Source organism: Fusarium phalaenopsidis, assembly GCF_050370095.1.
Source record: "Fusarium phalaenopsidis strain FUZ10S chromosome Unknown contig_32306, whole genome shotgun sequence".
In the NCBI taxonomy this organism is placed as follows: domain Eukaryota; kingdom Fungi; phylum Ascomycota; class Sordariomycetes; order Hypocreales; family Nectriaceae; genus Fusarium; species Fusarium phalaenopsidis.
In genome coordinates, this window is record NW_028145403.1 from 949,357 (window position 1) to 971,593 (window position 22,237).

A 22,237-nucleotide genomic window follows, 5' to 3' on the forward strand; every position below is an offset into this window, starting at 1 on the left:
TCTTTCCTATATTTTTTATATTAATAGTATTAATAAGATATCTATGAGATACTAGGGTATTTTTTATAGGTTAGGTAAGTTTATATATTATCTTATAGGTTAAATAATACTTCTTAATATTAAGGGTTCTTAGCTAGTTCTTAGTAATAAGCTTAGATATAAATTTCTTATATATATTTTATATCTATATATTCTCATGCTATTTAGATATACCTTTCTTATAGGTTATTTTAATACTTATTATTATTTTTATTATATAACTAGGGGTAATTTTCTTCTTTTTAGAGTTTTTTATTAGTTTTTTATTACTTTTATCGCTAGGTATATACTTCACATAGTTTTTATTTTAGTTCTTTATTTTTCTATTGAGGTTAGCTTTATTAATATTAGCGCTACTTGCCTTAGCTAGCTAGTCTGATCATCGAGGTTCTTTATATTCTAGCCTTTATTATTTATAAGTCTTATTATATTCTCGCGATGCTTTAAGTTAGTAGCGTAGGCATAGGGTATAGTTATATCATACCGGGTTATCTTATTAGTAGTCCCTTTGATATATAATAGATAGTATATATAACATATATAATAAGCAAGTAGAACAGATAAGCGAGTAAAACACTTTCCTTAACCTTTAAAATAAAAATCGCTATAAAAATATAATAAACTATCTAATTAATTAAAACTTATCGCTATACTCTTCCCTAGATATCTTAATTACTACCTGATAGGTCCTTGCATTATAGCCGGGCTTGCCGCAGATACCACAATGCCGAACCCCTGGTCGCGCTGACCTCCCTTGACCACCACTCCGCGATGATTCGGCCACTACCTGCGCATCAATATCCATTTGATCAATTGCCTGCCTTCCTTCCTCTACCGTTATAACCCCTCTTTTCTATAGCCGGGTTCTTTTTGCCCTCCGGCGCCGACTAAGTATCTCATTTGCCTCCCGAAGGTCTTTATTCTCAGCAGCTAGTAAGGCAACCCGATGCATAACTGCCTTTGTCCCCTTCTCAAGAGACCTTAGGGCTTCAAGGATTGACTCTGGGGAGCTACTTTGATGCCTTCTAATTCGTCTTTTAAGATATTTAGACTGAGATCTGGCCTTAAGCACGGTCTTTGGGGTCCTTGAGACCCAATGGGTAGAGGGTTTAGCCCCCTCCTTAACCGGCGTTGGAGTCTGTAGCTATATATTAAGCTTTGAGAGCACACTTTCCGGGTCAAGAGGAATAAGCCCAGCTCCTTTAAAACCTCCCTTAATATTTCTTTCTATCATAATAGCTTAATATGCGGCATAAAAGGCCAGAAAGAACTTAGTCTTCGAAACGTGGGTTATAGAGTATCTGATTAGATGCTTTATTTCTCGACCGTAAGCCTTTTTGAGTGGCCCAAAGCACCCGACGTTAAGAGGCTGAAGCAGATGAGATGAATGAGGCGGCATATAAAGCGTGATGATATTGTTCTCCTCGCAATATATCTCAAAGTCGGCCGAGTGGTGGCTTTCATGCCCATCGAGGATCAGAAGACGATAGGGACCAGTTGATCGGTTAGTTATATGCCGATTAAAGTGCTTTAGCCACTCGAGACCTATCTTATTATTAGTCTAGCCATTTTGAGACGTCGCAATAGCCTAATCGCCCGGGAGGTTGCTTTCTTAGTACTAATTGGCGAGGTGATATTGGCCCGTAACCACGATGAACGGCTGGATAGCCTGGCCTTCCGCATTGATCGCCTGAATGACTATAACCCATTCCCGGTCTCCAGGCTGCACTAATTTCGGTCTTCTATGCCTTTCTGCGCCTATGACGACCATTCCGCTCTAAATCAGGCCTATTATAAAGCCAGTCTTATTAAAGTTATAGATATCACCTAGGGTAATACTATATTTCGCGATTGTATTCTCCACGAGCCTAAACTAATCGCGAATAATAGCTAGATCTTCGCATTTAGCTCTCTAATAGTTATATTTATAAAAAAAATACGTCTTAAGCTCTTAGTATTACTTAACGAAGTTAGAAGCCCAGCGCTTACCGATGGGTAGCGCGTCGCGGTCGGCGAGCAATTAATTAGCTATTTCTTTAATACCACGTAGTCGCGGGGGAAATCCTCGCGAATCTAGGTCGAGAATGAACTAAATAATGATCTATTCCTCTAGATTAGATAGTTTCCGTGACTTTAGTATAGTATCACGTGGAGAAAGAATGCCCTGCTGCCGGCGCCATAGCATCATAGGACTAACTTTATAGATCTTTGCGGCGCATTAGAGAGATAATTTTGGGTCATTTTAAAGGGCTTAAAGAGCAAGAAGGATATTAGCTTCTTTATTTAACTATGATATACTGGGTGGTTAGGAATTAATTAATTAAATAGAGATAATATAGGTTAAGGGATTTTTATTTCACTCGCTTATCTATTCCACTCGCTTATTATATACGTTAGTGGTATAGTATTATATCTAACTATCTAGTTTTTATAGTTAAATCCCTCTATTACGGCTTCTTTAAAGTCTACTTATTTAGTAGGGGTTAATAGTAATTATTACCTTTATTTAGTAAGTATTACTTCTTTTTGCTTAAGTCTCTAGGTTACCGCGAGGGTAATAATTTATTAGCCCATTTTATTTAGTCTTATATTAACTTATTTTAGGGGTTCTAGGAGTAGTTTTTATTAGGTATCTCTTTTTTCTTTAGTTTTAGGCTCGCATCTTACCTAGCTATATAGATATGCCTTTATTAAATTATCTTTATCTTTTTTCTTTCTTAATAATATATTATAACTATTTTAAGATATCTTAAGGGTTTTTATAATATAGATAGCTATCTAGGGCTTTTATTTTTAGTTAGTTATATTTAAGTATTTCTTACCTTTAGGGAGGGGTTATTATAGCTTTAATTAGTATCGCCTCTCTATAATATCTTATTACTTCTTCTTATACTTATTAGCCTTATGGCCCCTTTTATAGTAGTAATAGTATTTAATATCCTAGGGTCCTCGCTAGGTAGCACTTAATTCTATAGGTCCTGGGTTAATGCTATATAAGGTATTTTTATAATATTTCTTACCTTAGTTAGCGCCGAAATGGGATTTATTAGTCTTATTATTATTAAACTTAGGGTTTTATAATCTCTTCTAGGAGAACTATTAGTTATTAACTTTTATAGCCCTACTAATATATTTAACTAGACTATCTAGTTAGTCTTTCTTATAGAGTTTTACTTAGACTTCTTTTTTAAGTCTATTAAAGAAGAGTAATATTAGGGGTTTTTAATTTTAGTTAAGCTTTAAGGTAAATTAGAGGTATTTTATTTTATATTTTAAGGTAGATTAAGTTTACTAAAGTGCTTTAATTTCCCATTTAGCTTATACTTTCTTATCTATAGTTCTAAAAGCTTATTAGAGTATAGCTTTAAAGGCTTTATAGTCTAAGTATAAGCATTAAGTCTGAGGTAAGTATTGGCTAGCTGGAATTATAAGGTATTCCCTTATGACTGGTTTAAACTATGTTACGGCGTGGCCTTTAAGCCTTCCCGTAGCGTATTAGACCTTACTAGCGGCTAGGGTAAATTATATTAGGTAATATATTATAAATGCTCTTAATTATATAAGAAGTATAAGTAATTTATATATAGTTTTATTAAAGGGTTTTAATAGGTTTAGTTTTAAGATTTCTCTTATATCCCTTTTATTTATAGTGATAGCTATTATATTACTAATAATTTAGATATTATCTAGGTATTCCGCGTTTTAAGTATACTAGGTTTTATCTATCCTTTTAATAAGTTCTTATAATTTATTTATTTCTTTATTTATAGTGATAATCTATGCTTAAAGTTATTTAGTTTCTTTATTATTAGAGCTATTTGCGTCTTTTATTTCCTTATTAAGGTTAATAAGTATAGTTAAGTAATTAATAAGTAAGGCCTACTAGAGGTTATTTATAGGAGTAGCCTAAGTAGCTATTATATTTAATATTATCTAAGGTACTATAAGTAATCCTTTAAATAAGAGCTATTAATATATAATAATTATATAGGTCTTATAAGAGATAAACTAGTTATATTAGTTTATATTAATAGAGGGGATATTAGTATTATCTTAAATAGTATATAAGTTATATCTAGTAATATACTTAAGGGTATTAAATATAACTAAGTTATATTAATAGCTAAGGTAGCTATTATATAAGAGAGTATAATAAGTATATCTTATATACTTATAGTCGATCTTTAGATTAATATTTTCTAGGTTTAGTCTAGGGTAGGACTAATATATTTAATATTTAGTCCTAGGACTAATGTGATTGATGTTTAGTCCCTTCGGTCCCTTGCTTAGTCAGAGTGTTTCTGCCATGCTTCTCCGCCTGACCTATGTTATGGCTGTAATACTTATCCTTCCTTATATATTTATTAAAGACTTTTATAAAAAAGGTCTTTTATAAATAATTCTAAGAAGTTTAGCTTATAAAATATAAGTCTAATAATTTGCTATCCTATAGTAAATTATTAGCGCTATTTAATAGTATGCTTACCTAAGCTATAACTGCTTAAATAACTAAAATATTGCGGAGTTATATAAACTTCCCTCCTGGGTGATTCCAGATATATAGGGTAAGTCACGTGACCCGGACTTAGGGCTTTATTCAAAGCCTGATAACTCCATTAAAGCCGGTCTTTTTATATGGGTATTTTCTATCCGGTTTCTAATACCTAGAATATAAAACCTTATAGATTTTATCTTCCTTATGCAATAGCCCGGCTATTAGCTATCCAATTGATATATACTGTATTTAGTCAGAAGTTCTCAGAAAAGAGCTATCCGACGGGATAACTTTTATCTAAATCGGGCTAATAAATTCTGAACTATTAGTTATAAAAGAATAACCTTCCTTTAGAATAGTTTTCCTTCCTTAGATCTTTACATACTGAAGCAATATAAGCATAAAGACCACCAATCAGGAGCTGGCCTTTTACTCTATACTTTTATTTATCTTTTGACCCACTTTTATTGGCCTATGATCCCTTATCTAGCCAATCAGCTTTTTATAAAAACTAAATCCTCTGCCTATTCTCCTCCTATTTTAGTTACCTACCCTACACCTTATTCAGACCTTATAGTCTATATTTTTCAGTCTTTTACACTTTAGTCATCCATATACATTATTACCATTTCCTTAAAGAGGCAAGCTTCTATGACGACTTTGCTAACTTCTTGAAGGCCAGCGCGGGTTAGAGAGCTAAAGAGATCGCGGTACTTCTCTATGACTTACTTCGCGGTATTAGAGGCGCGTTAGAAGCGCGTTTCTAAAGGCAAAAGCAAGGAAAAGGCAGGATTAACTGCTTTCTTTGCCTTTATCTGCTTTTTGAGGAGGTAGGTGACTCTGGGCTCTGCGTTGGTGTTACGGGCTGTGCCGTATAGTGGCTTGGGCGCTGTGGCGCCGAGCCGGTCCCCTATAGTTGCAGCTATAATAACAGACTGGCGGTCTGTTATTGACTTACCCTTTTGCCTTAGTGGCTAAGGGGCCGCAGCATCGCGGCACGGTAGAAGCTAGTTAGCTGCAGCTTGAGCCCCTTTGGGGTCAGACCGTTACAGTTGGGGGGAAAGAGGCCTGATTTTTTAAAGCCTAAGATGATATTCTTAGGAGTAAATCCGGCATTAATGATTTCCTTCTAAGGGCTGCGATCAGAAGCTATTCTTCTTATAGGGGATAGCTTTTCTTACCTAGATACCCCTTATGAGGTCAGGGCAGGGGGAAGGGGTATTGCATTTGCGTAGGGCTTAGCAGGGGATCTTCTAATGCGCATTCTTTATTGGCTAAAAGATCCCTATATCTATCGGCTAAAGAAAGTAAATAGAATAAAGTAGCAAAGAAATAGCGAAGATACTAAATTTTATATAGTATTTGTTACGACCCTCGCGGCTACGTCACGTGGTCTCCACAATTCCTCCGGACCGGCACACCTATCAAGTAAAGGACCAATATCATCTTGGAACGACGTCGGTCCAGGAACGACGCGAGCCAGGCGCAACATCGTTCCTACTCACGATCGTTCCCAACTGAACACCCAAGTATATAGAACACATTCATTGCACTTTCTTATGTACTAGCTACCTTAGCTATCAATACAACTTAGTTACACTCAATACCCTTGAGCACATTACCAGACGTGACTTACTGTAAAAGACTGAAAAATATAGACTATAAGGTCTGAATAAGGTGTAGGGTAGGTAATAGAGATAGGAGGTGAATAAGCAGTGGAGTCAGTCCTTATAAAAAGCTGATTAGCTAGGTAAGGAATCATAGAGTAATAAAAGTGAAACAAATAGATAGTAGGGTTGAAATAAAGAAGACTAGCTTCTTATTAGTGTTCTTATTGTCTGAATTGGTTGAAGATCTAAGGAGTTATCTTAAAGAGAGAATCTATAGCTTATATATCTAATTGCTCGGAATTTATTAGCCCGATTCGGATAGAAGTTATACCGTCAGATAGCCCTAATTCCGGGCTTTAAAACCCTATTAGTTTTGCTAGTTGCGGATAACTAAAAGCCGAGTTATAGCGTAATAGAAGTTAAAACCTATAGTGTTTTAAACTAGGATATTTAAAACCAGATAGGAAATACCCTTTGGAAGGAAACGGCTTTAATGGAGTTATCGGGTTTATAATAAAGCCCTAAGTCCGAAGTCACGTGACCTTCCTAAAAGGGAAATAAGCCCAGAAGGAGCAGTATTAACACTCCCTTATATCTTGCTTATCTAAGCAGATATTGCTTAGGTAAGCATTTCATAGGAAAGCGCATAGGCTATAATATAGGGTAATAAAACCCTAGGCTTATATCTTATAAGCTTATTTTTCTAGAATTTTATTTTATAAAAGGCCTTCTTAAAGATAAGGTATTTTACACTTACGCATCCACTCTCAGAGTACGCGACCTGATTCACTGCAAACATAAACCAGTACGACCGGTTTATCCCCTTGGGACCTACACGATCGTCATAGTATTCTTTAAAGGCAAAAATGCCATGCCTTAAGAAGCTATTTAGAATAAGAAGCTAAAAAACCCTATTAATATTATTATAAGAAACTAGAAGAATATTATATTAAATGTACTTCCTCATAGGATCTCTTAGAAACTCGTCATAGCTAAACCACTCCTTAAATCATAGCTCGCGGCGCTTTACGATTATAGACTTTGCCTAAGACTACCGGTTAAAGTCTTATGCCTACTCTACTATGATCTCGCCGTTAGAGAAGGCAGATTCAGACTTCGCAAACCTCATCTATGGATTAGCATCTATATAGGCGTAATCTAGCGTCGGAAAAGTTTTAAAGATAATCTAAGGGGGGGTTATATCACTAGCAGCGCTGCCTATACCAATAAGGGTAGCGGTCTCGCGATTTGATGGGTCGAGCACTTAGGCGCGAGTCTTCTTCCTCGTGCGCATAACGAGGCACTATACCCGCTCACGCAAGCAGCCGACTCTCATCCCGGCTTAGTCTGCATTCTAGCATTCAGAGGTGCTGATCCTAAAGGTCCTAATGGTCTCAGCAAGTTGTTTAAACCAGTTTTTAAGGTTAATGATGCCTCTGGCTTCCTAGGACTCACGGGACTTCGCGACGGCCTTAAGGAAGGTCTTCTGCAGTTCAGGATGATCCTCACAGAAGCGGCTATACCAGGAATAACCGACTGGCTTCGCTTCTGGGTCCCTGCGGCGGCGAAGGGTGTTGGAGGCGTCTTCAATCTCGGGCTTGGAAGCTGGAAAGCCGGACTTTTCTATCTATATAACGAAGGCAATAATAGCTTCTTCTTCTTCATTGGTCAGGGATCGCGGGTGTCCTACCGGCCTCACGGAATCAGGGTTCTCTAGCTACTTAATAAGCCGGTTAACTACGCTGCTCGAGGAAGCCTTATATTTTATTATTATGGCCCTGATAGAGAGTGGCTTTATGATGCCGGTGGAAGAAGCGCGTTGAGGTCGGTTAGCGAAGTTAGTATGTGACTGGACTACTTCCCTCGCAGCCTTGAGGTTATTAGCATTTATAATGAAGATAGACGTGAAGTCATTGGATTATATTGTCTTATATCTCTTTTTTGGCCTTTTTTTAGTGGGAAATGTAGGTAAATTTAGATGCGTCATAGTGAGGGGCTATCCCGGGGTTTTAGGAGTATCCCAGGGTTTTGGGGCTAACTTAGCTTGCTAAGTTGGCTCGCCCGGGCTCGCCCCGCATGAGTCAACGGGTACGCCTGAAAGAGTAGTTGTTGTCGAGAACGTGGGAGGTCCTTGGAAGGGTAGATGGAGGTTAGGGAAACAAGTCGAGCATGACTGCAAGTTCCTATCGCCAACTTCTCGCCTCTTTCCCTCCCCATCTCTCTCAGTCGGCAGTTTTAGGGCAGGAATTCCTGAGATTGGCAACATCAAGATCAAGAACTTGGAAATATGGCTTAATGGCCCTCATCACCAGCTGAGAAAGCTGAGACAACCAAGTCCCTTGGCCCTAAGAATCGGGCGTGATGATATTTTCAAGAATCGGCACTCCTTAACGCTGCCTCAATGTTGGGGAAATTCCCAATCTAAGGTCCTCCATTTCTCGTTTATCTCCTTATTGATCGCCGACCTTTCAGATGTCACCTCCTCGCGGGTCTTTTTGGCAGTCTCTTTGTCGATTGGAAAGTCGATATTCTCATTGATCTGATGCCAAAGTTCAGGTGGCAGATTTCTGACCAGCGGCAAATCTGCAAACTTTTCCGACCACCAGTCTCGCTGTTGTGGAGGGATATTGGCTGTTGAAATGATGGGGTTTATCGGGTCGACAAGAAACAAAGCCAGCATCTTGCAGTGGCCTGGACGAGTCTTGTCAGCCAGCTCAAAGGGGCCTAGACGGTTCTGGTAGACGTTGGGATAAAAAATGGCTCGTCCCTCTCTCCTTAGCATGCTGCCAATTTCCTGCAACCTAGTCCCACGGATTTGCATGGCGAAGACCCTTTCGATGCTAAGCCAGTCGCCGTAGATGTAGCGCAGCTTGTCACCCAGGTTCTCCCTTTCTCCCTGGGTGCGAAAGCTAATAGGAGTATCTGCAATGTTATCGCAATCGTAGCAGAACAAAGCTGTGGCACAAATCCTCTCGATGGCTTAACCTTCAATCTGCCATGGGCTCCCTTCGTAGGTCGGTTTCTCGGGTGTTAGATGGATATTGGCCATCTTGACGATGACCTGGATTTGAGATACCTCTATTCCCACCATAGCTCTTGGACTGGGTGTCTGGACGTCTCTCTTGAAGAAGCCCTTGTCGCGGACATGGCTCGCCTGTAGCTTGACCGAATGGTCCTCATCAAGGCTGGGTTCTGGAAGCAAAAGTTCGTGTGTTGCCTCCCACCATTCTTGATCCAGCCTCTGGCTTTCCTCTGTGTAATCAGAATCGTCGTCCTGTGGTCCACCTGGTCTGTTGTTCGGCTCGCACGTATATCTGCACACTTCTGGTACACTGCAACGATATCTTATGGCCTTGATACGCTGAAACCGGGAAACCTCGAAAGCTTCGTCAGTCGAGCGGAAGACGATATCCCATGCCGGAAGGGACTTTTCGATAAGCCTCTCTATGATTGAATAGAGTGGTTCATCTCGTACAGGATGCAGATTGTTGATGTAGCTGTCAATGCGAGACTTCTCGCCTGTCAGATCGATATTGCAAGGAAGCCACTGAGAACGTATCCCAAAAGCTTTCATCCTCAACGGGAGCAACATCGCTGTACGGCGGTCCAACATTGGTTTAGGCGGCTGAGGAATGACCTCTCCCATGCCACAGTAGTCGATGCAGCCGTCAAGCGGTACATGTTGGTCGGGCAAGATTTTGGACTTCCCATATACCAACTACCAGATCGATGGATCCACCACGTTGAGAACCTTTCCATCGGTATCTGGCTGCCAGTCGTTCTGGGATCTTTGCAAGTTCTCCAATGGTTCAACGGCAGCCTTGAGTTCGTCCTGCAGGGTTTGGGTGATGAGAGTGTCTGACTTTATCACATAGGCGGCGTAGTCCATGACAGGAACCATACCCGTCTCTTCAAAGAGCTTTGCCTTCTTGGCCAGTTCTACGAGACACTATAGGAAAGAAGTTAAGAGGCGAGACTGAAACAGTGGCTGATCTGGACCGTTACTTACAGCATCTGCTATTGTCTCTGTAAAATCGGCGTGTGGCCGGTACTCGGCCCAAGACAATTCAAGCACTTGCCTCTTCCACTGGAGGACAGTTTAAGGTTCGCGGACCTTTAGCCACCACTCTGGCTCGTTGGTTATGTCCTCGACGAACTTGAGCATGCAAACCTCGCGGTTTGTTAGCGTTGGTGCGTACCAGCCGCCGTAGACGCCGTGCAAGTATGGCGCATGCGGGCCAAAAACGCTCGTGTGGCGAGTCAAAGGAAGGCCGTAGCCTGGAAGTTTGAATGGGCTTCCGGGGTCCTAGAGATTAGAGGATTTAGTCTTGGCCTTGAAGAGAGTAAAAGGTGCGACTGTGCACTCACTACAGGTCCGTTCTGCAATCTGATATTGGGGATTAAATTTAGAAAGCTTTTCACAGGAATCACATCTGTTTTTGTGGTTAAATATGTTCTCGAACTTTTCCTTGATATCTTGAAAACAGGGAGGCGGATCTGGAGCATTGAGTACCCAGGACTTGATTAAATGCTCCTCGTCTTTCGTCAGAAACTCTGCATCCCTTGAAGAGTCTCGGCCGTTGATGAAGAGCCTTGAGCTAGAATCTGAGTTGGAATGTCTCTGGCTGGAATCTCCTTGGACCTTCATTGTAGAAACTGGGCTTGTCAAGCTTCACTGTAATGAGCGACAGTTGCAGTGAGGGATATCTTGCGAAATGTTGGTCAGCAGGCAGCGGAGGGATGACGTCACGGCTAACATCATAGGCCAACATTCCCCTCAACTCTCTCTTGTGGCGCGTGAACTTTGTTTCAGAGGAGGATATATCAACATGTTTGGCAGTGTCTTGTTTCTTTTCTTCATTCACATGCCCATTTTGCTATGGACTGACAATAGATACAATTCTATAACCTGTTGTTATTGTTATCGGCTTCTCGCTAGCTGGTCCTAAACTTGTCCTCTCATCGACTGCTCTCAGCCAATGGCTAGTCGCAACCAGTGATGCTATTCCATGTTTCCGTTACAATAAAAACAATAGACTCAAGTTTGTGTGAGAATGCCCAATACGTACAGTCAGCATCTTTCATTTTAGGCGAGTGGGACGGAAAACAATACCCCGACGGGAACAACACCAACCTCGGCTTTATTTCCCCCGCCCAAGGTGCTTTTCCGTCAACATCTCCCACCCTTCACCATCTCTACTCGTTCGAGTCCCTTCCTTATCTGGACTTTTTCCGTTAATGCCTTGGCTCGAGGTGACGTCTTCTTTGCTTCGGTTGGTCAAGGTCAGTGCCAAATGTCTTCAGAGCGTCAACTACTACCTGCCCCTGCTGGCGAGACTACGCGTGTCTTGAGGAGACGGAAAAGGAACAGCGAGAGGGTGAGAGTAACGCGGGCATGCGATCGATGCAAAAAGTGAACCCACCCAAATCATTCTCTTAGTAACTGGAAGGCTAATCATTGGCATCTCGTCTAGGCGGAAAATTAAGTGTAATGGCACTCAGCCGTGCGAGTTTTGCATGCGGGCAAAGGCCCGTTGCACGTTTGACTCTGCCTATGCAAGAGGCCGAGTGCCCATCATTCCCCCAGCACCAGACGTTGACCATGGGACTATCACTATACCGACCTCGCCTCACTTGGACTCCGGTGACAGTCCTTCAGTCTCGGCACAGCAGGCCCCGGTGACACCAAGCACAGAGGGGGCAGATGCTCCTACAGGCTTGCAGAACTACATCCTGGCGCCCAATAGTCTCATGCCTTCAGAAGAAGCACCCCCGGTAGCATCTCTGCAGCATTCTCCAGAGCCGTCCCAGGAGGATCTACAGGGACACTATATCGGTCCCGCCTCTGGTGTTTCGTTTCTGCTGAGGGTCCAGAAACGTCTCCATCAAGCGATCTCGTTCTCTTTACCAGGAAGCATCTTCACATTCGGTGATGCTCCTCTCCATCCTCCTGATTTTGATCCGTCTTTTTGCATGATGCTTCCAAGAGACGACGCCCAGCACTTGATAGATCGGTACTTTGACTTTGCCATGCCGACACACCGCTTCCTGCATCGTCCCACAATTCAAGAATGGTTCGTCGAATTTTATGATACCCTGGGTACTATGCGTGATGTGAGCAATGCTCCAGCCAAGATCGGATTGCTGTTCATGGTGTTTGCCCACGCCAGGGTGTACATGCCCGAGGATGACAGGCCTGGCCCATCAGATCTGAGGTGAGTGTCCCATACTGCATGAATGTACATCGCTAAGATCAATGATCATAGTTCTCGCTACTATCTTGCGGCTGAACACCAACTCTCAAAAGAAAGTGGCTCAATACGTCTCACCAGCGTCCAGGCCCGCCTACTACAATGCTACTACCTCCTAACCCAGTCTCGAGTCAACCATTGTTGGAGCCAGTTTGGTACAGTAACCAGCTTAGCCCTTGCCATCGGTCTGAATAGGAACAAACGTCCCGGTGCAACAAGCGGGCTCAGTCAAGTTGAAGTCGAGAGTCGTCGTCGAACCTTTTGGTGTGCATACACCTTGGACACTTATCTCAGCATGTCTCTGGGCAGGCCGCGGTCATTCCACGACGATGACATTGACACAGAGCTCCCAGCATGTGTTGAAGATCACGAGATAACAAGAGACCACATCAGCACGTCCGCGCTCAACAGGGGGTACTCTATTATGCTAGCTCCTCTCGCGCATATGAAGTGAGATGACCACAAGTCCCCTTGAGCGCTCTCAGCTAACTTGGCAGACTTGCTCGTATCATTAGCAAGATACTTCGCAGCCTGTACTCCATCAAGCCCGTGTCAGCCAGCCGTCGAGCGGAAGAAACAGAACGCATCTCCAAAGACTTGGACGAGTGGCGAGCCGAGCTTTCCCGATTTCTCGATGCCGACTTTTTTAGTTCGTCCCTCCTAGTTCCGATCTTTCAACGGCAGAGGAATGTTCTGAATTTGACCTACTACCATGCCATCATCCTCACCCATCGGCAGTCAGTGCTCAACAACTTCGCTCGGGTGTCACAGCACGGAGTGAGGTCGTCTAACGAGAGTTCTCAACATGAGGAGAGTGTCAAGCAGTGCCTGAAAGCAGCCATGGAGATAGTGGAGACGATCGATGAGATCACGCACAGCCGTCAAATGTTCCGTGCATTCTGGGTTCGTCTTCCTTGACGTCTAGCAACAGATCGTATGGCTAACTGGCTATAGATCACGGCATACTTTGCCTTTACCGCCGCCATGGTGCTCTACATCTACGTCATCCAGAAATGGGCATGTCCATTTGAAGAGTATAGCAGCTACTTTGCAGCCGCCACCCGATGCCAATCTCACATGTCTTCCATTGCTGAGAAAGGCTCGCTGTTCGAACGCTATTGCCTCGTGCTGGAGGAACTGCGCACCGAAGCCTTGCGCCATATCAACCGCATGAACCCGTCGACGAATGGACTCGAGGGGATTGATACTCAACTCCAGGATATTGGCTTCCAAAACGTGGGACTGGCAATGGACGGCAGCCCCAGCAACGAAACGACCTACACGGACTTGATAGGGCAGGGGGCTATGGATTTTAGCACTCTTCAGGGGTCTACACTCACTGACTTTTCTGGATGGAATCAGTTCGCTTCTATGGTTTCTTCGGGGCTGGGCAACCTTGATGTTTTCCTCAACGACGACACATTCAGGGTCTAAGTCAGACTAGAGAGCGTAGAGAAGCTCGACACTAACCAATCAATGATACCACGGATAAAGAAGACACGAATGTCCCCTCGTAAGCCGATGTTTGCGGAACGGGGATAGTGTCACCATTGTTTAACTATAGATGTGCCTCTAAAGAGGATATCTGTCACAATAACAAAGATCACGGTTATCAACACATGCCGTGACTAAACCCGAATGCCGTGAAACAAGCGTAAGTGTGACGATCAATCCCCCGTCTAGCAGGCATCCGTCGGATCAATGGCTCTCTCAGAATCGAATCCGCCGCTTAGAATGCGCACTGTCCAGGAGACCGGACTAGCTCTCTTTTTCCGGTGCTTCCCCTCACAAGTTGTGCCACCATCCGTCGGAAAAGATGCGACGGATATGTACCCCTAGATGCAAATCCGTGGCCGCGGCACGGAACAGCCAAAGTGGGACAGATCTTGCGGCCAGTGGTAGTTGATGCCGTCTACTACGTAGACTATTTCAGAGGTACATTAACCTATCCTCTCTTGTCAGTTGTCACCGTTTGCAGTCTTACCAATTGTATGTGGACACTATCGGATTCTTTTCCCTCCTCAACCAACTAGTCCCCTCTCCTACACCACCCTTCCAATCTTACACATTCCCACTATGGCGTCAGCAGCTGCCAAGCGCCTCCAAGGCAAGACCATTCTCATTACCGGTGCATCATCGGGCATCGGGCGTTCTACGGCCTTTGAGTTTTCTCGCACTAGTCCCAATGACCTGAAGCTCATCTTGGCCGCCCGCCGAGTAGACAGCCTCAAGAGTATTGCTGCCGACATCGCCAAGGAGGTAGGAGATGGTGTCAAGGTCCTGCCAGTTCAACTTGACGTCAGCAATCCAGATGAGGTGCGAGGATTCGTGGACAAGTTGCCTGCTGAGTTCAAGGAAGTGGATGTTCTAGTCAACAATGCGTGAGTATCTGTATGAGAAACTGCAAGGAGACACGCTAATGAAACGTCAATAGAGGACTTGTCAGGGGAGTGGCCAAAGCACCTGAAATTGCGGAAGAAGACATGAACGTCATGTTCGCAACCAACGTGACTGGCCTGATCAACATGACACAAGCCATTCTTCCCAGCATGCTGAAGCGCAACAACGGCGAGGGATCTGGTGACATCATCAACATTGGCTCTATCGCTGGTCGTGAGCCGTATGTTGGCGGTGGCATCTACTGCGCAACAAAAGCAGCTGTCCGATCCTTCACTGATAGCCTGCGGAAAGAGCTCATTTCCAAGAGAGTCCGTGTGATCGGAATCGATCCCGGCCAAGTCGAAACAGAGTTTTCCGTTGTGAGGTTCTATGGCGACAAGTCCAAGGCTGACGCGGTCTACGCGTGAGTCCTCCCTCTGCCTACTCATCTATTCTTCCGTAGCATGGACTAATCATATTCCAGGGGCTGTGAGCCATTGACGCCTGATGATATCGCTGAAGCGGTTGTGTTTGCCGCTGGAAGGAGAGAGAATGTGGTCATTGCTGATACACTGATCTTCCCCAATCATCAAGCTGCTGCTACAATTATGCATAAGAAGTCTTGATAGTTATTTTTAGTGGAATTTGATGCTGTCACTAGGACTATAGATACTGTTAAATAGACTTAATGGACCAGTTTAATCATATGCCTTCTCCCAATCCTCGCAGTATTGGTCTATGAACTGGCTGCCGTACGTTCGCGCATCAACCACACCATTGGACCCCTACCATTCTGCATACAGGTTTGGGGCTCTATACCGGTATATTGTTGGGTTTGATGTGAATATGCTGTCACAAAGCGTGCTGTTTGCAATTGTGCCCGACACCTTGTCTGTGATCCCCCAATAAGCAACTTCAGGGCTGACTCTCCTTGACTCTGTGATCAATACAGTGAAATAAATAACAGTTCTGGTCCTCTTTGGGAACCCCTGCCTCCAGGATATTCCCCGGACAAGCTTCCCGCGCTCATCAGCCGAATCTGGATATGTTACGATCGAGCTAATCTTGGTGTCTCGGCAACACTCCGACATCATCAGCTCATACGCGATATCTGGCCTTTCTAAACCGCTCATGACTCATGCAATGTCACGCAGATACGGCTTGGTGTTGCATCGTCGTTCCGGGCTTTGCGGGGGATCGGCACTCCGCATTTCATCCGTCGGAAAAGAGGTGTGACATACCCGTCGGAAATGTCACTTTCCAGCCACTCTTTGCCGAGTCTGGCATTTCCTGCGAGGAATGGCCTGAGAAGCTCGAATTGAAAGGTCGCGTAGAAGTTCATTTTCTGATGCGTCAGTATTGAAAGAACGGCATATAGGCATTGGATGAAGAGGTCAACTTATGAGGAACAAGTCTTGCGTTACTTGTGAAGCATGTGACGGAGATTGAAGCTGAAGAATCGGATGCACTACTGGGCCTAGGATAGCCCGGTCGTAAGAAGCGGAGCACCCAACGGCTGCCCGGATACCTAGTAGCCCCTGCTGGAAGGGCTTTAAGTATCTTGTCTTCTCCTAGAGCTTAGCGTACCTTCTGCTCTGCAATAGTCACACTTCCTAGCACCTGGATCAGCCATCATGTCGTTCCCCAAAGTCCCCCCAAGCGGAGTCTGGGCCCCCGCCATCACCTTCTTCGATCACAGCACCGACACGCTTGATACGGAATCACAGGCCAAGTACTACTCCTACCTGTCAAAGACTGGCCTTGCGGGACTCGTCGTTCTCGGAACCAACGCAGAAACATTTCTTCTCACCCGTGAAGAACGCAAGACTCTCCTAGAGACGGCTCGGCAGGCATGCGGACCCTTCTACCCCATCATGGCTGGCGTAGGGGGCCACTCAACGAAGCAAGTCTTGGAGTTCATCTCGGATGCGGCTGATGCTGGAGCCAACTACGTGTTGCTTCTACCTCCAGCATACTTTGGCAAGCAAACGACACCAGAAGTCATCAACAACTTCTTTGACGATGTTGCCAAAGAGAGTAAACTCCCTATCGTCATCTACAACTTTCCCGCAGTTTGCAATGGTATCGACCTCGACTCAGCAACCATTGCCTCTCTAGCGAAGAAGCATAGCAATATTGTTGGCGTAAAGCTAACATGCGGAGCTGTGGCCAAGATCACCCGGCTCGCCGCTGAGCTTCCGGCTGATCGATTCGCTACATATGGAGGGCAGTCAGATTTTCTCATTGGAGGACTTGCTGCTGGCTCCATGGGCACTATTGCTGGCTTCGCCAATGTCTTCCCGAGAACTATTGTGCACATCTATAACCTGTATAAGGAGGGCAAGTATCAGGAAGCTATGGAGCTGCACAAGAGGGCTGCGCTCGCTGAACAGCCCTGCAAGGCTGGCATTGCGTCCGTCAAGTACGCGGCTTCTCTGAATACTGCAAAGGCGGCTGGCATCAAGGGAGCCCAGGAGAAGTTGAAGCCTAGACGGCCATACACTGAGCCTTCGGAGTCTGCCAAGAAGGTGATTGAGGCCCAGATTGCGGATTTGGCGAGCATTGAGGCGTCACTGCAACCCAATGCGATGAATGGAAGTACCAATGGTCACACTAACGGTGTAACGAATGGGAACTAGGTTGGAGCATTTTCTAGATGGATAGCGAGGGAGCAATAATTTGACTTCTTTTTCGTATCTCTTACACTTCGAAATCTCCACATTGTTGACCTTGACATCTAATAATCTTTCTAATCAGAATCTTAACCTGAAACAACCAGTCACTGCCCCAATGTTGGCCAAGCTTCTAGCATTAGGAGTGACTTGTAAGCTGCTCCAATTCTTCCATACAAGTTCGTGGAGTGATAGGTAACGGCCTATCATTAAGGAGCAGGTCTCTCTCAATTCTTCTCGCCAAGGTGTTTTGGCGCATAGACCCAGGGCAAGCTATAGCAGGTGAGAGCATCAGGTTGAGCAACTATATCAATCTCTGCATGTGCATCATCGAGCAAGAGCAACTCGTAGTGTCCGTCATATAATACTCATTTCTGCGATATATATGCCAAAGGTCCTAATGGCTTCGCTGGAAGCGATGGTATCAAACTCAGCTTAACAAAAGTAATACTAATAGAATGTCATAACCAATTTCTCTCTTCTCATCATATACAAGGGAAGAACCCACGCATCCGTGCCTCGCCATCGCAACGCCATACGACAACCATCCCTACCTTCGCCGTTACCAGTTGATATTTCTGTACAAACCATTACAGAACATGCTTGAACAGCGGTGATCGGTCACCCATCTCAAATAGCTCCTCCTCAGTGTACTTCTCCTTGGCCTCGTCGGCAATCTTGGCCTTGTTGGCGTTTGCAACTTTGTAGCTCCACTCAAGGAGAAGAGCAACGATCAACCCGCTAGCACCGAATGCCAAACTGAGACCGAAACCAGTGTGATACTTGGGCTTCTCCTTCTCAAGGTACATGAAGCTGCCCACAATACCACCAACGTTGCCGACGCAGTTCATCAGGGCGATACCGATAGCTCGTCGGGAAGCAGGGGCAATGTTGTTCGCGTTCCAAGAAGCCGCCGCTGCTTGGATCGGGTAGATACCGATGACAGCGAGGACGACGGAGAAGTACGCCACGGCCTTCTTTGCTTCGAGAGCTCCGTTGAGGGAAAGGATGATGGAGTAGGCGGTTGTGACGATAGCCATGGGGATAACCACGAACGGCATTCGCCAGAAGAAACGGTCGGAGAACTTGGCGAAGGTGATAGCCGAGATAGCGGCGGCAACGTACGGGGGAGCGGAAGTAAGCTGAGCAGTGGTGTTGCTGAAGCCCATGGCCTTGGTGATGGTCGGGAGAGTGAACTTGATACCTGTTCCGAGGGATTAGCTTGTGCTCTTCTTGATCGTATCCTGGGAAACATACCGTAAGAAAGGGCAGACTGGCAGAGCAGGAAGTATGCCTGCACATAAATTCTCCAGTTGGTGAGAACCATCTTAAGATCCTTCCACCTGACCTTGTTCTCCTCGTGGAAGCCGCCTCCCTGCTTGATGAACATGGAAAGCTCGAGGTATCGAATCTCATCAGGCTCCAGCCAGCGTGTGGACAGGGCAGGCGTGTCGATAAGCAAGAAAAAGCAGGAAATGCCGAGGATAACGGTAGCAAGGCCTTCAAGGATGAAGATCCATCTCCAGCCCTCGTATCCACCAACTCCGTCCATCTCAGCGATGCCGGCAGCGAGCAGACCCGAGAAAGCGCCAGAGAGGGCACTTGCGCAGTAGAAGTATGAGATTCGAGCCGAGAGATCCTTGGGCATGTACCAGTATGAGCAGAGATAGATAGCACCGGGGAAGAAACCGGCCCTGTTGATAGCGGTGTCAGCACAGAAATATTGAAGGTTGGAGGCACTACTAACTCGAAAATGCCAAGCAAGATGCGCGTAGTCATGAGTCCACCGAAGTTCTGGACCAGGCCAGTGCAGGTCATAATGATACCCCAGCCAAGAGTAAGGATACCGAGGTACATGGAAGGGCGCTTGAACTTCTTGAGGAGAATGTTGCTGGGGACTTCGAGGAGGACGTAAGGGATGAAGACTATGGCATTGGGTCAATATTTTCATCCAAGGCTCGCCACAAACGGCCACGAGATCATGCCAATGGTACTTACAGATGGAGAGAACAGTGTTGTACTGCACTCCCGACATGCCCAAGTCCTCAACCATGCCCTCAATCTTCGCGTTACCAATATTGGCACGGTCAATGTGGCAAATCAAGTACAGCGCTGCAAGCATGGGGACAAGGCGAACGTCAACCTTTCGGAAGACCTTCTTTCGCTTCTCCTCGGGGTAGTTTGTGTAGAACTCAGCATCCTCTGGGTCCAGGCCAAAGACGCGAAAGCCAGCAATGTCGATGGCCTCGGGCGCATTCTCAAGGTGAGAGTGCTTGTCCATGACGTCAACGTCGCTCTTTTCGATTGAGCTCTTGGGAGCCATGATGCTGGTGGTCGCTGAGGAGAGTCGCTACAAACAGACAGACACCTTGGAGTTGAGAGGAGGAGAGGAAGTGCCGCTGGTGGCCTGTTCGTCACCATCGATGGGGCCAAGCTAGATATTATAGCCAGAAGGCCCCTAGCAATATCCCTACTCAACGCCAGTACATAGCGGTTTCTTACCCCAGACAACCCCAGACTTGGCAACCATTCCAAGTGGGCCAGTGACTCGAGAGTGCGGGGTTAGAGTTGAGGTTTCACCGACGCGGAAATGCTGACTAGCAGGTGAGTTTTGCGCCGTTGATCAGCCACACTCTTGTCGATCTGTGCCAACGGGCTTGCGGATAATGATCCAATCATGGCTTTATCCGCTACAGTATCCGCCATGTGCGGTAAACATGTCCCCAACATCGGGGCACCACTGCGGTCAAAGGCCCCTTTTTCCTTTAACAGCCTTGCGCAGATGACACGGAAACTAAATGACGGATACTACCCAACGGACTCTTAATCAACTCCCGTGATGAACCGCATTACCGAACTGGCGAGTGGTGCATTACCCCGCAAGAGGCAGTGAGGGACGGGAGCGATATTGCTATCGTTTTCCGGCCAAGACGAGAATAGGTCGACCACGTTTTAACGTCTGGCCAATCCGCCATCATTGACAGTCCCCTGTAGCAATTCAAGCACTCAGCCAATTTGTTTTTACCCAAGAAATCATGTCTCCACGCAGTATTATCAAGGATATTGTCATCACGCCGGTGGCATTCCACGACATGCCCCTGCTGAACAGTGTGGGTGTTCATGAACCATTTGCACTGCGCAGCATCATCGAGGTCATCACCGAAGATCATTATGGCTTGGGTGAATCTTACGGAGATTCGACTCACTTGAGTCGTCTGCAAAAGGCCGCCGAGCAGATCAAGGGCCTCTCAGTACACAGCACAAACCTCATCTACAAGAAATGTGTCGAGTCTCTGACTGGCGACACAAGTACTGGGGGGGACGGCATGGCAGGCATGGTGACAACGGCCAGTGTTACCGATAAAGTCTTTTCCCCATTTGAAGTCGCCTGCCTTGATATTCAGGGCAAGCTGGCCGGTGTCCCTGTCAGTGACTTGTTGGGTGGACGTGTTAGAGACAATGTCCAATACTCAGCATACCTCTTTTACAAGTGGGGTGGACACCCCGGCGATGAAAACGACGAGTACGGTCCAGCTTTAGATCCTACTGGAATTGTCAAGCAAGCAAAGAAGATCATCGATGAGTATGGCTTCAAGGCTATCAAACTCAAAGGAGGTGTCTTTCCTCCAGCCCAGGAGGTTGAGGCCGTCAAGGCGTTGCATGCTGCATTCCCTGGTCTACCCTTGAGACTCGACCCCAACGCTGCATGGACTGTCGAGACGTCCAAATGGGTCGCCAAGGAGCTTGATGGCATCGTCGAATACTTGGAAGACCCCGCCCCGGAGATCGAAGGCATGGCAGCCGTGGCCAAAGAATCACCCATGCCGCTGGCTACCAACATGGCCGTGGTGTCCTTTGACCATCTCGTCCCCTCCATTCAGCAGAACGCAGTCCAAGTTGTTCTTTCAGACCATCACTTCTGGGGTGGCCTTCGGAAATCACAAACATTGGCGTCCATCTGCGCGACCTGGAAGATGGGCCTGTCAATGCATTCCAACAGTCACCTGGGCATCTCACTTGCTGCCATGACACACTTGGCATCTGCAACCCCCAATCTCGACTATGCCTGTGATACTCACTGGCCGTGGAAGCGTCGTGACGAGGACGTCATCGTCGATGGCAATCTCAAGTGGTCAGATGGTGGTGTGACTGTACCTTCTTTGCCAGGACTGGGCGTTGAGCTTGACAGGGCGAAGTTGGCAAGGCTTCACCAGCAGTATCTCGACTGCGGCTTGCGGAAACGAGACGACACTACCTATATGAGGAAATTCCAGCCAGACTTTTCCGCCAAGATTCCCAAGTGGTGAGGCGATTGGTTGCTGTATGGGCGAAGAGAATAGTTATTGGCAGTTGACTTGGTCCGAACATCCCTACCTATGTTAATAAACTTCTTTATACTTTGAATGCATATTATGCAAACACGTGAGCTGTCGCTTGACGTCGATCACCCGAGAAGAAATGTCCAGCATGAAACATCACGTTTGTTACAAGGGTACAACCAAGCAATGTGGCTGACGCAAGGTCAGACTGCAAGGTACCTGGTGAACATCACCTCTCGCCTGACACATAATCTTCAACGAAATAGGATCAAGTCAATCATAACTAGGTAGCTAAGCATCTAAAATGTAAGCTGTTAATCGAGTAATAGATCTCGATCTTAACCACAACACTACCGGGTAGGCCGGACTCACCGAAAGGATTGCTCCTCTGCCTCTGATCCGAGCGCGTTATTTTTACTCAATTGGATTACACCACAGGAAACACATAGCGGCACGTCATATATACAGACAT

The 22,237-nt window shown here is 45.5% G+C and overlaps 6 protein-coding genes across 6 annotated transcripts; 4 read left to right on the forward strand and 2 right to left on the reverse strand.

The window, feature by feature from the left end:
• Positions 1 to 9,862: 9,862 nt before the first annotated feature.
• Positions 9,863 to 10,530, reverse strand: LRP88_11158 (uncharacterized protein; the record flags this gene model as incomplete). The annotated part of the gene is made up of 3 exons (XM_083247594.1): positions 9,863 to 10,093; positions 10,259 to 10,450; positions 10,513 to 10,530. The coding sequence occupies 3 exons, from the start codon at positions 10,528 to 10,530 to the stop codon at positions 9,863 to 9,865; spliced, it is 441 nt and encodes a 146-aa protein (XP_083096742.1).
• A 1,248-nt stretch (positions 10,531 to 11,778) lies between these two features.
• Positions 11,779 to 13,829, forward strand: LRP88_11159 (transcription factor domain-containing protein; the record flags this gene model as incomplete). The annotated part of the gene is made up of 3 exons (XM_083247595.1): positions 11,779 to 12,359; positions 12,893 to 13,298; positions 13,350 to 13,829. The coding sequence occupies 3 exons, from the start codon at positions 11,779 to 11,781 to the stop codon at positions 13,827 to 13,829; spliced, it is 1,467 nt and encodes a 488-aa protein (XP_083096743.1).
• Positions 13,830 to 14,471: 642 nt separating this feature from the next.
• On the forward strand, positions 14,472 to 15,400 carry LRP88_11160 (uncharacterized protein; the record flags this gene model as incomplete). Its single annotated transcript, XM_083247596.1, has 3 exons — positions 14,472 to 14,776; positions 14,830 to 15,198; positions 15,259 to 15,400. The coding sequence occupies 3 exons, from the start codon at positions 14,472 to 14,474 to the stop codon at positions 15,398 to 15,400; spliced, it is 816 nt and encodes a 271-aa protein (XP_083096744.1).
• Positions 15,401 to 16,408: 1,008 nt separating this feature from the next.
• On the forward strand, positions 16,409 to 17,413 carry LRP88_11161 (dihydrodipicolinate synthase family protein; the record flags this gene model as incomplete). The annotated part of the gene is made up of 1 exon (XM_083247597.1): positions 16,409 to 17,413. One exon carries the CDS (start codon positions 16,409 to 16,411, stop codon positions 17,411 to 17,413), a length of 1,005 nt encoding a protein of 334 aa, XP_083096745.1.
• A 623-nt stretch (positions 17,414 to 18,036) lies between these two features.
• LRP88_11162 (major facilitator superfamily domain-containing protein) lies at positions 18,037 to 19,769 on the reverse strand (the record flags this gene model as incomplete). The annotated part of the gene is made up of 4 exons (XM_083247598.1): positions 18,037 to 18,650; positions 18,704 to 19,140; positions 19,194 to 19,371; positions 19,445 to 19,769. The coding sequence occupies 4 exons, from the start codon at positions 19,767 to 19,769 to the stop codon at positions 18,037 to 18,039; spliced, it is 1,554 nt and encodes a 517-aa protein (XP_083096746.1).
• Positions 19,770 to 20,481: 712 nt separating this feature from the next.
• Positions 20,482 to 21,753, forward strand: LRP88_11163 (enolase C-terminal domain-like protein; the record flags this gene model as incomplete). The annotated part of the gene is made up of 1 exon (XM_083247599.1): positions 20,482 to 21,753. The coding sequence occupies one exon, from the start codon at positions 20,482 to 20,484 to the stop codon at positions 21,751 to 21,753; it is 1,272 nt and encodes a 423-aa protein (XP_083096747.1).
• Positions 21,754 to 22,237: the final 484 nt, after the last annotated feature.